Source organism: Mytilus galloprovincialis, chromosome 5 (genome assembly GCF_965363235.1).
Source record: "Mytilus galloprovincialis chromosome 5, xbMytGall1.hap1.1, whole genome shotgun sequence".
Taxonomy (NCBI): Eukaryota; Metazoa; Mollusca; class Bivalvia; order Mytilida; family Mytilidae; genus Mytilus; species Mytilus galloprovincialis.
The window spans coordinates 58,432,378-58,446,017 of record NC_134842.1 but is presented as its reverse complement, the minus strand read 5'-3'; the positions used below and the strand labels follow the sequence as shown (position 1 = coordinate 58,446,017).

General features: G+C 31.2%; 1 protein-coding gene across 5 annotated transcripts in view; it reads left to right on the top strand.

The window, feature by feature from the left end:
* The window catches only part of LOC143076133 (mediator of RNA polymerase II transcription subunit 15-like), a 294,855-nt gene that overhangs the window by 273,126 nt on the left and 8,089 nt on the right, over positions 1–13,640 (top strand). For all 5 annotated transcript variants that reach the window (XM_076251796.1, XM_076251794.1, XM_076251793.1 and 2 more), the window contains 5 exons: positions 1,429–1,560; positions 4,184–4,247; positions 4,570–4,645; positions 5,198–5,355; positions 7,405–7,577. In XM_076251796.1, coding sequence (XP_076107911.1) covers positions 1,429–1,560; positions 4,184–4,247; positions 4,570–4,645; positions 5,198–5,355; positions 7,405–7,577 — 603 coding nt within the window. The remainder of the gene's footprint in view (positions 1–1,428; positions 1,561–4,183; positions 4,248–4,569; positions 4,646–5,197; positions 5,356–7,404; positions 7,578–13,640) is intronic.

The following is a 13,640-nucleotide window of genomic DNA, read 5'->3' as shown; positions in this document are numbered from 1 at the left end:
GTACCTTCTCCCAGCAGTAACATGAACACACCAGGTGGGTAGCAATGCTTCCTAAGAATGTATGGAGTACCTTCTCCCAGCAGTAATATGAACACACCAGGTGGGTAGATAATGCTTCCCAGCTGTCAATAGGAGTCAACAAGTATTTGGCAAACCAATTTATTATTATGAACAGTTATTCAGGTAGATAGGCACAGCTATACAGGTTTTTGTCTTGCCTACATACCTTTAGTTCATTGCCGTTTACCTCATATTTATGGTTCAGCAAATGCTTAGAAAAAAGTACCCATAATTTTGACATGTGAATTTCTCTCTTATTATAAGTAATCAAATAACTATATTTGGTATATTGGTTTCTTACAATGTCAACATGTCAATTACTGGTAAACAGGTCTCACATTGTGATGACCTCATTTCCAGGATTAGTGATCCAGGTTAAAGATTCTTTCCTCAAATAAATTTAAACATACATGTTGTATGGAATTATTGTAAGTCACAGTCAGGCAGGTCTCATTTGATATTGACCTCATTTTAATAATGCGTGGGGCAATGTTAAGTATTTGTGTTTCTGTCTGTTTTTCAAATAACATAAGCAATAGGTTTTTTTGTTTCCTCTCAGAGATTTGAACTGATGGCTCTGTGAAATCCTTGCAATACTGCCTGCACTGTGTTCAATACCCTCTTGCAGATGGTGTTGCCAAGATGTCACAGAAGCATGGGTCTAAATCCAAACAAACAAAAAAAATATATAGAAGTATGAGGTGTTCATGCCACAATACATCATGCCCTGTGTAACAGCCCTAGTTATGGCTGACAAGAACAGGTATAGCTTGACTATTTGTACACTGCCTAGTTGGCTGAGTGTTCTAGGTTGCTGGAGTAAGTGCAGACAGAGTTGTCATGATTTCACAGAAGCATGTGTTGTAGTCCCACTGAGGTAAGGACATGCAAGGTTAATTAATTTCAGGAATATAAACAAAACTGAAGGTATATTTTCCATTATTTTCTTGTTTTCCTCTGGCTCACACAAAATACAAAATTTTGTTATTTAATAGTAATATCCAGTTCAATTATCTCCCCTCGATTTCACACACTTCTGGTGACTTTTCTATGAATAAGTCGAGAATTATAGTATGTTTCAGTTTATGAACAGAGAATAAGACAAAATGTTTAAATGTGAATTTGTAAGAACATTGAAATAAGTTTCAAGTTTTGTCATAAAATTTGTCGTGAGAAAATATACCAAGTCTGTAACATGACTGTAGTTTTCCATTCCTTTGATGTGTTTCAGCTTTTGATTTTACCATTTGATTTGGGATTTTCTGATTTAAAATTTCCTTGAAGCACAGTATTTTTGCTGTTTTCTTTTTCTAAAAGTACAGCTATCTGTATTCAATGTATATATAATACATCTATTGTATATTTTAGCAATGAGTCATGCAAGTCCTGCTCCACGATCTGTTGAAGAGCAAGCTTACTTAGACAAACTACAGAAACTGTCACGTTATGTAGAACCATTACGGAGAATGATCAAAAGATTGTCTACTGATAAAGATGAAGGTAATTTACAGAACAAAGTTCCCTTCACATTTATATGTAGACCATGCTATTTACAGGAATGCTAAATGTTGAAATATATTGTACACCTTCATATTTTTTTGTTGTTTTGTGATGTTTAATTGCTGTATTACTCATGTCTCATGTTATTCACTGATCTAAAAATTTACAAAATTGTGGTATGAAATTTTAAATATTTATAAGAAAAATACAGAAGTTTCATTGTAATTGTAAAATTACAAAAGTTTTTATACGACCGCAAAATTTGAAAATTTTTTCGTCGTATATTGCTATCACGTTGGCGTCGTCGTCGTCGTCGTCCGAATACTTTTAGTTTTCGCACTCTAACTTTAGTAAAAGTGAATGGAAATCTATGAAATTTTTACACAAGGTTTATGACCACAAAAGGAAGGTTGGTATTGATTTTGGGAGTTTTGGTCCCAACATTTTAGGAATTAGGGGCCAAAAAGGGCCCAAATAAGCATTTTCTTGGTTTTCGCACTATAACTTTAGTTTAAGTTAATAGAAATCTATGAAATTTTGACACAAGGTTTATGACCACAAAAGAACGGTTGGGATTGATTTTGGGAGTTTTGGTTTCAACAGTTTAGGAATTAGGGGCCAAAAAAGGGCCTAAATAAGCATTATTCTTGGTTTTCGCACAATTACTTTAGTTTAAGTAAATAGAAATCAATGAAATTTAAACACAATGTTCATGACCACAAAAGGAAGGTTGGGATTGATTTTTGGAGTTGAGGTCACAACAGTTTATGAATTAAGGGCCAAAAAGGGGCCCAAATAAGCATTATTTTTGGTTTTTGCACCATAACTTTAGTATAAGTAAATAGAAATCTATGAAATTTAAGCACAAGGTTTATGACCATAAAAGGAAGGTTGGGTTTGATTTTGGGAGTTTTGGTCCTAACAGTTTAGGAATAAGGGGCCCAAAGGGTCCAAAATTGAACTTTGTGTGATTTCATCAAAAATTGAATAATTGGGGTTCTTTGATATGCCGAATCTAACTATGTATGTAGATTCTTAATTTTTGGTCCCGTTTTCAAATTGGTCTACATTAAGGTCCAAAGGGTCCAAAATTAAACTTAGTTTGATTTTAACAAAAATTGAATCCTTGGGGTTCTTTGATATACTGAATATAAAAATGTACTTAGATTTTTAATTATTGGCCTAGTTTTCAAGTTGGTCCAAATGGGGGTCCAAAATTAAACTTTGTTTGATTTCATCAAAAATTGAATAAATGGGTTCTTTGATATGCCAAATCTAACTGTGTATGTAGATTCTTAATTTTTGGTCCAGTTTTCAAATTGGTCTATATTAAGGTCCAAAGGGTCCAAAATTAAACTAAGTTTGATTTAAAAAAAAATTAAATTCTTGGGCTTATTTGATATGCTTTATCTAAATATGTACTTTGATTTTTGATTATGGGCCCAGTTTTCAAGTTGGTCCAAATCAGGATTCCATATCAAGTATTGTGCAATAGCAAGAAATATTCAATTGCACAGTATTGCACAATAGCAAGAAATATCTAATTGCACAATATTGTGCAATAGCAATTAATTTTCAATTGGAGTTATCTTTCTATGTATAGAATAGTAGTTGATAATATATGTTGGAAATTTGCCAGACATGACTATGATGTCATTTTCTATTTTTATTTGCCAATAACTTTATGTAAATAACTTCATTGGAAATTTGCCAATATAAAATGTTGCTGATGAAGCTTTTTTTCCATATCTTATCTAAAATGTTTTTAGATAATGTATGTTGGACATTTGCCAGACATGACTATGACGTCATTTTCTATTTTTATTTGCCAATAACTTTATGTAAATAACTTCATTGGTAATTTGCCAATATAAAATGTTGCTGATGAAGTTTTTTTTATTGTTTTATACAATAAACAATGTATATTCACTTTTACTACCAACCAATCTTTACCATTCAGTGATAACAAGCACTTTATTTTACATTTTAATATTTTATGATGTATTTAAAAGAGTAGTTATTGTTGCAAACTCCATTAGAAATTTGAATTGATATCAGTTTTGGAAAAAGGGAAACGGGGATGTGAAAAAAAGGGGGGGGGTTTAAATTTTTCTCATTTCAGATTTCATAAATAAAAAGAAAATTTCTTCAAACATTTTTTTGAGAGGATTAATATTCAACAGCATAGTGAATCGCTCAAAGGCAAAAAAAAACTTTTAAGTTCATTAGACCACATTCATTCTGTGTCAGAAACCTATGCTGTGTCAACTATTTAATTTTAGATTTAAAAAGTTTGAAGAAGAAATCTTTAATTGATTTGTAAAATCTTGACATTTGTTTTGTGTAAAAAAAAACCATGTAATGTCAAAAATTTGATCACAGCTGTATCACGCTTGAATGTTTTGTCCATACTTGCCCCAACTGTTCAGGGTTCGACCTCTGCGGTCGTATAAAGCTGCGCCCTGCGGAGCACCTGGTTTTAGATGTTGTTGCATTTACAGCTGCCTTATGTCAGTTTCCACATTAAAAAAAATTATTTTACTGTAAACTGGAAACAAAAGCATTGTTGATTATTATAACTTAAAAAACATACTATTATCATTAAATGAGCTATTTTTTCCAGATCATAAGAAAGACATAAGCAAAATGAAAAATTTACTGGAAATTCTAACAGATCCATCAAAAAGGTAAATAGTTACACATTTTGCAAACAAATGTTAAGGATAAATATTGATTTTCATTTTACTGGGGATATGTACAAGCTTTTGTCTGTGTAAGGTCATTATATCTATGTGTAAATGTTATTGCCATTCATCGTTAAATCGTAAAGACCTCTGGTTTTACTGAAGGTAACAACACATTCTACCCTATACAATAACGAAAAAAAACATCATATCTGCAGGATAATGCCCAATATTTCCATTCTCGATTTTATTTTATTTGTGAGACCGGTTCTAAAACTTTGACTTGAAGTTGAAGTGTTTCCTTAATGTTTTATTTAATTTTTAGATTACCAATGGCAACCTTATTGAAATGTGAACAAGTCCTGGAAAAGTTAGAACTACACCACAGCAGTACCAGAACCGTAAGGAAACAATAGAGGAATATGTTATATAATATATTGACAAAACATACAATTATATTTCACCACACAGGATAAAGAATCTAACTGACAGTCACATAAAAATTGTCAGTAAGGAAATCAGGGACAAGACATTAGAAATAAATAAATATAATAAGCCAAACAGATTATTATATACATTTGTGCTAGCCACAGTTATATAAGCACTATTTATAATATAAACACAAAAAAAAAAAGAATAAAAAGTTAAACAGTTGTAAGCAGCAGGTGGAAGGGAAAATAATTTCAACATTAAATTTCAAATTTGCAGTGCGTCCTGAAATACAGAAATATATGAGAGTCCTTTATCCAAGAAACATGTAAACAGTGTTCCTTGTGGTAATTAATCATTTTTATAAAACTAAAAAAAATCACAATGATATGCAGTGTATAGTTGTTAATGACCATATTCAATGTTGGAATCTGCCATCCCAAATAGTTTATTGTACTGGAGGATTTTTATAAAAGACCATAGAAACAGATGTATTAATTCAAATGATTTATTTTTCTTTGCAGACACCCAGTAGTACAACAACAGTCACAACAGTTAGTTCACACATATGTGCTCCATTGCTGGAGGCTGTAACAGCACACATCATGTCCCCAATGTTTAACCACTCCCTACACAGAACATTTGGTCCAGCAATGACAGCTCTTTATGGTGCTCCAATAAGGTAGGACATTTATATCTTAATACCATATAAAAGTTTTAGATATCAAGAGGTCAACATATGGTCATCGTTTTTTTTAAAGATTTAAAAGAGACTATAGAAGTTGTTATCAGCAGTTTTCAACACCAATTTCTTGATTAAGATAGCAAGAAAAACAGCTACTGAAGAGGATCCTGACTTGGGACTGTTTTTCTAGTTTTAGTTTTCAGTATTCAAACTACCCCATTGTTTTACTTGTAAAATTACTTATTGTTATCCCTTTGTTAGCTGGCCAAGTGAGCTTTTCTCATCACTTGGCGTCCGTCGTTGTCGTTAACTTTTACAAAAATCTTTTCCACTGAAACTACTTGGCCAAATTTAACTAAACTTGGCCACAATATATATTAATCATCATTGGAGTATCTAGTTTAAAAAATATGTCCGGTGACCTGGCCAACCAACCAAAATGGCCACCATGGCTAAAAATAGATCATAGGGGTAAAATGTAGATTTTGGCTTATAACTCTAAAACAAAAGCATTTAGAGCAAATCTGACATGCGGTGAAATTGTTTATCAAGTCAAGATCTATCTGCCCTGAAATTTTCAGATGAATTGGACAATCGGTTGTTGGGTTGATGCCCCTGAATTGGTAATTTTAAGGAAATTTTGCCGTTTTTGGTTATTATCTTGAATATTATTATAGATAGAGGTAAACTGTAAACAGCAATAATGTTCTGCAAACAAATAAGTCAACATGACCAAAATGGTCAGTTGACCCCATAAGGTATTATTACCCTTTATAGTCATTTTTTACCAATTTTTCATAAATTTTTGTAATCTTTTACAAAAATCTTCTCCTCTGAAACTACATGGCCAAATTTAACCAAACTTAGCTACAATCATTATTAGGGTATCTAGTTTTAAAAATATGTGCAGTGACCTAGCCAACCAACCAAGATGGCAGCCATGGCTTAAAATAGAACATAGGTGGAAAATGTAGACTTTGGCTTATAACTCTGAAACCAAAGCATTTAGAGCAAATCTGTCAAGGGGTTAAATGGTTTATCAAGTCAATATCTATCTGCCGTGAAATTTTCAGATAAATCAGACAACTTGTTGGGTTGCTGCCCCCAATTGGTAATTTTTTAAAGAAATTTTGCCGTTTTTATTTATTATCTTGAATACTATTATAGATAGAGATAAACTGTAAACAGCAATTATGTTCAGCAAAGTAAGATCTATAATTAAGTCAACATGATGAAAATATTCTGTTGACCCCTTAAGGAGTTATTGCCCTTTATAGTCAATTTTTAACAAATTTCAAAGTTTGGTAAATTTTTGCAAAATATTTTCCTCTGTATCTAAAGGGCCAAGTTTATTATAGATAGAGAAAATTGTACATAGCAAGAATATACAGTAAAGTAAGATCTACAAACACATCACCATCACCAAAACACAATTTTGTCATGAATCCATCCATGTCCTTTGTTTAATATGCTCATAGACCAAGGTGAGCAACACAGACTCTTTAGAGCCCTTAGTTTTACTTTTAAACAAACAAACTCTTTATTCCCTATTGTTTTACATTGATCTGCAGAGTAAACCTGTGAGTAGCTTTATATCTGGATGCAATGACAAACTTCCTCTTTAGCAGAACTTCGAAGTTTTAGATTAGATATCATCTTTTCCAGTCATTAGTTGATATTGTGTCTCAGTGCTCAGCAAAAATAAGCCTTAATCAAAGTAATATTTTGGTTTCCATCATTTAACAAATTGCTATCAGACTGCAGATTTCAACATTGAAAAAAACACACAGACCACTCAAAAAATAGTTTCTTCTACTGCATATTCATAAAGATCATAACTTTCACATGGTGGTTATGTAATTTTTTGTATTATTCAGTAAGAAAGTTATTTTATTGAATGTAATTATAAGTGAAAAGTGTCCAGTATCCTGATATCAGGGACATTGATCTCAACATTTCAAGGATCCCAAGATTATCTTACCACAAGATGAACATGTTTGTTTGTAGAAACATTATATTATTTCTTAATGATTTATATATTTATAGAGCACCAAGTCCTCCACCTAGAAAGAGGAGAAAGGTAGAGGAATCTGATGATGAGGATGACATTCCACATATCTTACAGGGAGAGATAGCTAGACTGGGGGCACGATTTAAAGTCAACTTAAATCCTTTATTTAACAGTAAATCAAAGGCCGTACACTTAATATGTAAATTAGGTAAGTCTTAAAAGCAGAATCACAAAGAAAGAAAAGCAAAGAGAATAGGACAGTTTAGGAAAAAGGGGACCAAAGGGTCCATAATTAAACTTTGTTTGATTTCATCAAAAATTGAATAATTGGGGTTCTTCCATATGCCGAATCTAACTGTGTATGTAGATTCTTAATTTTTGGTCCCATTTTCAAATTGGTCTACATTAAGGTCCAAAGGGTCCAAAATTAAACTTAGTTTGATTTTAACAAAAATTGAATCCTTGCGGTTCTTTGATATGCTGAATCTAAAAATGTACTTAGATTTTTTATTATTATACCCCCGCTTTAAAAAAGGGGGGGTATACTGTTTTACCTCTGTCTGTCTTTCCGTCAGTCCGTCCTTCCGTCAGTCCGTCAGTCCGTCAGTCTGTCCTTCCGTCAGTCCGTCAGTCCGTCAGTCCCATGAATACTTTTCGTCTCATTTTTCTCAGGAACTACAATACAAGGATTTCTGAAATTTGGTTTCAGGGTTTATCTGAGTCAGCTATACCGTGTGATGCGTTTTCAGATTCATCACTCGACAACTTCCTGTTACCGAACGCTTGCATATTTTTACACTATTAATATTATCCACTTGCCGGGGGTATCATCAGTGAGCAGTAGCTCACAGTTTCACTTGTTAGCCCAGTTTTCAAGTTGGTCCAAATCGGGGTCCAAAATTAAACTTTGTTTGATTTCATCAAAAATTGAATAATTGGGGTTCTTTGATATGCCAAATCTAACTGTGTATGTAGATTCTTAATTTTTGGTCCTGTCTTCAAATTGGTCTACATTAAAGTCCAAAGGGTCCAAAATTAAACTAAGTTTGATTTTAACAAAAATTGAATTCTTGGGCTTCTTTGATATGTTGAATCTAAACATGTACTTAGATTTTTGCTTATGGGCCAAGTTTTCAAGTTGGTCCAAATCAGGATCCAAAATTATTATTTTAAGTATTGTGCAATAGCAAGAAATTTTCAATTGCACAGTTTTCAGCAATAGCAAGAAATCTTCAATTGCACAGTATTGTACAATAGCAAGAAATTTTCAATTGCACAGTATTGCGCAATAGCAAAAAATCTTCAATTGCACAGTATTGTGCAATAGCAAGTATTTTCAATTGCACAGTATTGCACAATAGCAAGAAATATCTGTTTGCACAATATTGTGCAATAGCACGAAATTTTCAATTGGAATTATCTTTCTTTGTCCAGAATAGTAGTTGAATCAACTTAAATCATTGTTTTATACAATATACAATGTATATTCACTTTTACTACCAACTGATAACTTAAAACAATCTTTACCATTCAGTGATAGCAAGCACTTTTTTACATTTTAATATTTTATGATGTATTTAAATGAGTAGTTATTGTTGCAAACTCCATTAGAAATTTGAATTGAGATCAGTTTTGGAAAAAGGGAAAGGGGGATGTGAAAAAAAAGAGGGGGGGGGTAAATTTTTCTCATTTCAGATTTCATAAATAAAAAGAAAATTTCTTCAAACATTTTTTTGAGAGGATTAATATCGATGGGTTAATGCAACAATCTCGTATCTAGAAAGTTGTGACTTTTCAGAAACCGACATACAAAGTTTGACTGTAAATGTAAATTCTATTTTACTACAGAAATGTACCAAATTAACATAGATTGCTTAAATAGACTTAGTTACTATCCTTTTATAATTTGATGCTAATTGGTTGTCAGATAAAAGATATAATTGCACTTGAAATGTTTAATGGATATAGGTATTCCATAATGATTAAAATGTAATGCAGATGTTTGTGTCACAAGGTCATTACTAGTGATAACATATTTACGCCTGTGTGGTATATCATATTCTAAATGTTGTTTGATAAGCATCATTGCATTTGCAAGCAATAAGAGATTGTGGAATTTGAAAAACGAATAAATATAACTAATTATTTTTTATTTGTTTTGAATGATATACTGTGATAAATGCAAAATAACACTTGATATAATTAAACATTGTTAAGTGAAAGAAAACAATACATAAGGTGATGTAATTACAGGGAAAACTATACACAAAGTAATCACGGAATGTGAATTTTAAAATATATTTTATTATTCACGAACAAAATTTAAATTGTTATTTTTGACCAATTATTTTCCAATCATTCTGTTTTTGGTTGTTTTAAAAAATTACATTATTTTAAAGAATTTATGGTAATGGATGATCTTTTTTATATTTATAAGAAATACTATTATTTTCTAAAACACATGATGAAATTAAATACACATGAAAAATTATTAATATATTGTGTGGAGTAGTTTTCACTGAATTTTAAAGAAGAAAAGACAAAAGTTCCAATAGAAAAAGATTGGATGTTGTTAATAAAACAAAATAAAGTAATTCTAAAATTGAAATAATAATAGAGGAATAACGACTTATTTAAACTTTCCCTTAAGAATATTCCTTTTCTTTCAAAATTAAAAACTTTCTTATGTTTCCTTCGACATTTGTGGCAATTAGACTTAAAAAAAAAAAAAACAATGTACTTGATTACAAGAAAATATAACACAGCAAAAATCAATGAATTTCCTAAGACTACGTGAATTGAAATTGAAATGCATAATTCACTATATCAGTTTATGTTATATTATAACTGATAAACCAAGATTGTTGTATTGTTTTTGCTTTGAAGACAACTGATGCAGTTTTCAGTCTTAATCATTATTCTTTTTCGGAGTCAATATCATCTTCCTCAAAATCTGGATCTGGAAGTATATCTGGTGTTTTGCTGTCAGATTGTAATCCTTTGTAGAAACTGTGGTGCTCGCTTGGAATAACACCAGTTTTACAAAGATTCAGTAAATCTTTCTTTTTAGCAGCAGATACTGTCTGTTTAGCTGTATATCTCTTAGGTATCTCCATTAAATTTACGGGACGACCTTTTCTAGTCTTTTCTGTAACTCTCATTTTACGGAACGAATCGTCAAATTTATGTTTAAAGGATATATGATCTGGATCCTTCTTTTCAAATCTCAACCATCTCATTTTCAGCCATTTGATTTTTTTTCCATTGATGTCTTCTTTTCTGTACCGAAAAATCTGTTTTTGGAATCCTTTGAAATCGTATATATCTTCAAATGTGATCAAATGTGAGCGGAAATATCAAATATGGATCATTCCTCTGGCCATGCGGATTACTGTCGACCATTGCTGTGGAACATAAATCTCGGTCTTTTTTCTTGCAAATTCAATGGCAGAATGCATACTGTCACATTCCATCTGAGTGTGTCCACTTTCTAGGAATTTGTGGTCAATTGTTTCGATATATGGAAGTGTTGTAACAGCATGCATTAGGCAAGTAGCGATGAACTGATTCCTGTTCTGACCAGCACATGCATCAGAATACAAAATAACATGTTTGATGTTTCGTTGGAGTGACATGAGCTCACAGCTTCTACTTTTTGGTCACCACTTGTTTCATCTAGTTCAATTGCATTCAAAATTTCCTCCAAGTCATCATCTGAGGACCACTGTATGTCTGCCATATTTTGTATATCTACAACAGATACGAAATATCATTCAGATATTTTCATTCAAACATTTTTCCTGAAAAACATAATCTAACCTTTTATAGCTGACTATATGCGGTATGGGCTTTGCTCATTGTTGAAGGCTGTACGGTGACCTATAATTGTTAATGTTTTTGTCATTTTGGTCTTTTGTGGATAGTTGTCTCATTGGCAATCGTACCAAATCTTCTTTTTTATAGTATTATTAGAATTATTATTAATTATTACATATTTTTTTTTATTTATATGAGATAAGCGCGTACAAGTGTTTTGTATTCGAAATGCTTAAAAATAAAAAGTAAATAGATATATATTTTCTTACATACTGATTCAGCCTATTTATCTTTGAAAAAAAACTATGTTACGATTAATTTTTGCATTTAAAAAAAAATATTTAATTTGTATGTTACATTAAATAATTGATTCATTTTTCAATATAATACTTTTTCCGTATTAACTTACCAAATGAAACCTTTAGGCATACATTTTAATTCCTTTTTTTTCTCTTGTCTCAAATAATATAGATGCTACTGCAAACAAAAAACAAAAAAACATGCGCTTATTGATACTAATGAAATTAAGGAAGATACAAACATATTAAATTTAATATCTTTTTAAATATTTTTCTCTTAGGAAACAGGTATAATGAAAATAAATTGTACCGTAAATATGTTTTGTAATTAATATCAATTTTATTTAAAAACGTATATTAAAATGTAAAAGTTAAGTATAATGGAATTAAAAATTAATTAATTATGTCAATAATATGCATTATTTTTTAACAAAATATACAAACCTTTTTTCTAATTTGCAGTTTTTTTGCTGAATATCAAAATTCCGTGTCAAAACCCGTCATCAATCAAAACAATTACTTGGTTTAATCTCAGTTGATGTTTATATTATCTAATATGAGGTCATGCCAGTAACACTTAGTTGACCTTGCTTGTTTGATAACCTGTTGATATTCACATTTCTTTAACAGCTGCAAAACATTATCTGATGTTGTGGGGGAAATGGTTTTAGGTGTTGAAATAAATAAATCAAAATTTCAATTGCAATATGAAGATAGTACTTGTTACAGTGTTGAGGCATATGCATTTTCAAACATTTGTTTGTTAATAGGAATGCGACACACCTCATCGTTAGATATTTTGTTGGGGCGCTTGGTGCAAGCTATTTAATTATAAGAATAAATCGTTCATTCTAATAGTAATACGAGATAAGTCGTTCATGTTGGCAAACTTTCGTTATCAAACTTATAATAGATTGATGAACATGTCAATTAAAAATTTATTTTATAACCAATTGCTCTAAAAAATTTAGGGAATATTATTTAATACTTTAGTGCTAAAAAAATCAATAAATCTCAAAACTGCAAAATTTTCAGTTACGTGGTTGATGCATTAACCCCTCGATATTCAACAGCATAGTGAATTGCTCAAAGGCAAATAACAAATTTTAAGTTTATTAGACCACATTCATTCTGTGTCAGAAACCTATGCTGTGTCAACTATTTAATCACAATCCAAATTTAGAGCTGAATCCAGCTTGAATGTTGTGTCCATACTTGCCCCAACCGTTCAGGGTTACACCTCTGCGGTTGTATAAAGCTGCGCCCTGCGGAGCATCTGGTTGTATTGATAAAAGAAGGCTCCGTTCGGAGTTTGATTATTTATTTTAAACGTTCTAGAGTTACTGGGCATTAACCATCAGATTTAAGGCATTATTCACATATCACACATAAAAGATTAATCTACTCAAAATTTAACTTGAATTTAAAGAAATGCACTCGTGTTTATTATCATAAAACACTGATCAAGTTTGAATTGAGGTGGCATCACTTTAAAGTTTTAAAGTTCTCTAGTTATGTCCCTTTATAACATTATATGCAAGCAGGGACATCGTTTGTGTCCCATGGACACATTCATTCTCTATTTATGTATGCTAAAGTAATTAGACTCTTTGTAAGATTTTTTTTTATGTGCTGATTAAAAACTTTTTCAATATTTCATTTTATTTTGAAGAGATTTCAATATTCAACAGAAGGGAATATTTGCTGAATCCAAATAAAGTTTTACTTACTTACTCACTTACTTAAGTTAGATCTTGAATGGCTTTCGAAATTTTTGTAAGGAAACAGTTAATAAATCTCACTTCAAAAGTAGAAATATGTATTAAAGATTCATGCAGATGGTTTAAAAAGAATTGAGAAAAATATCAAATTTAATCCCTTTTCTTGATCTATTTTGTTCTAGAACTTCTATGAGCCTAGGTATTTAGTGTGCCATATTCCACATGTTCAATCTATTTAAAGAAAAACTTTAGGCTATTAACTTAATATGGTTTTTGTCTTTTCTCGAAAGAACTTAAGTACACTTTTTTTCTGACGTCAGTGGAAGCATGAACAATGTATTAATTTATGATTACGTCAGTACATGTTGAACCACCAGTAGTAGGTCAATGATATTTGTTATGCAGTTGTATTGGCTTTTTCACATCTCAAATCCA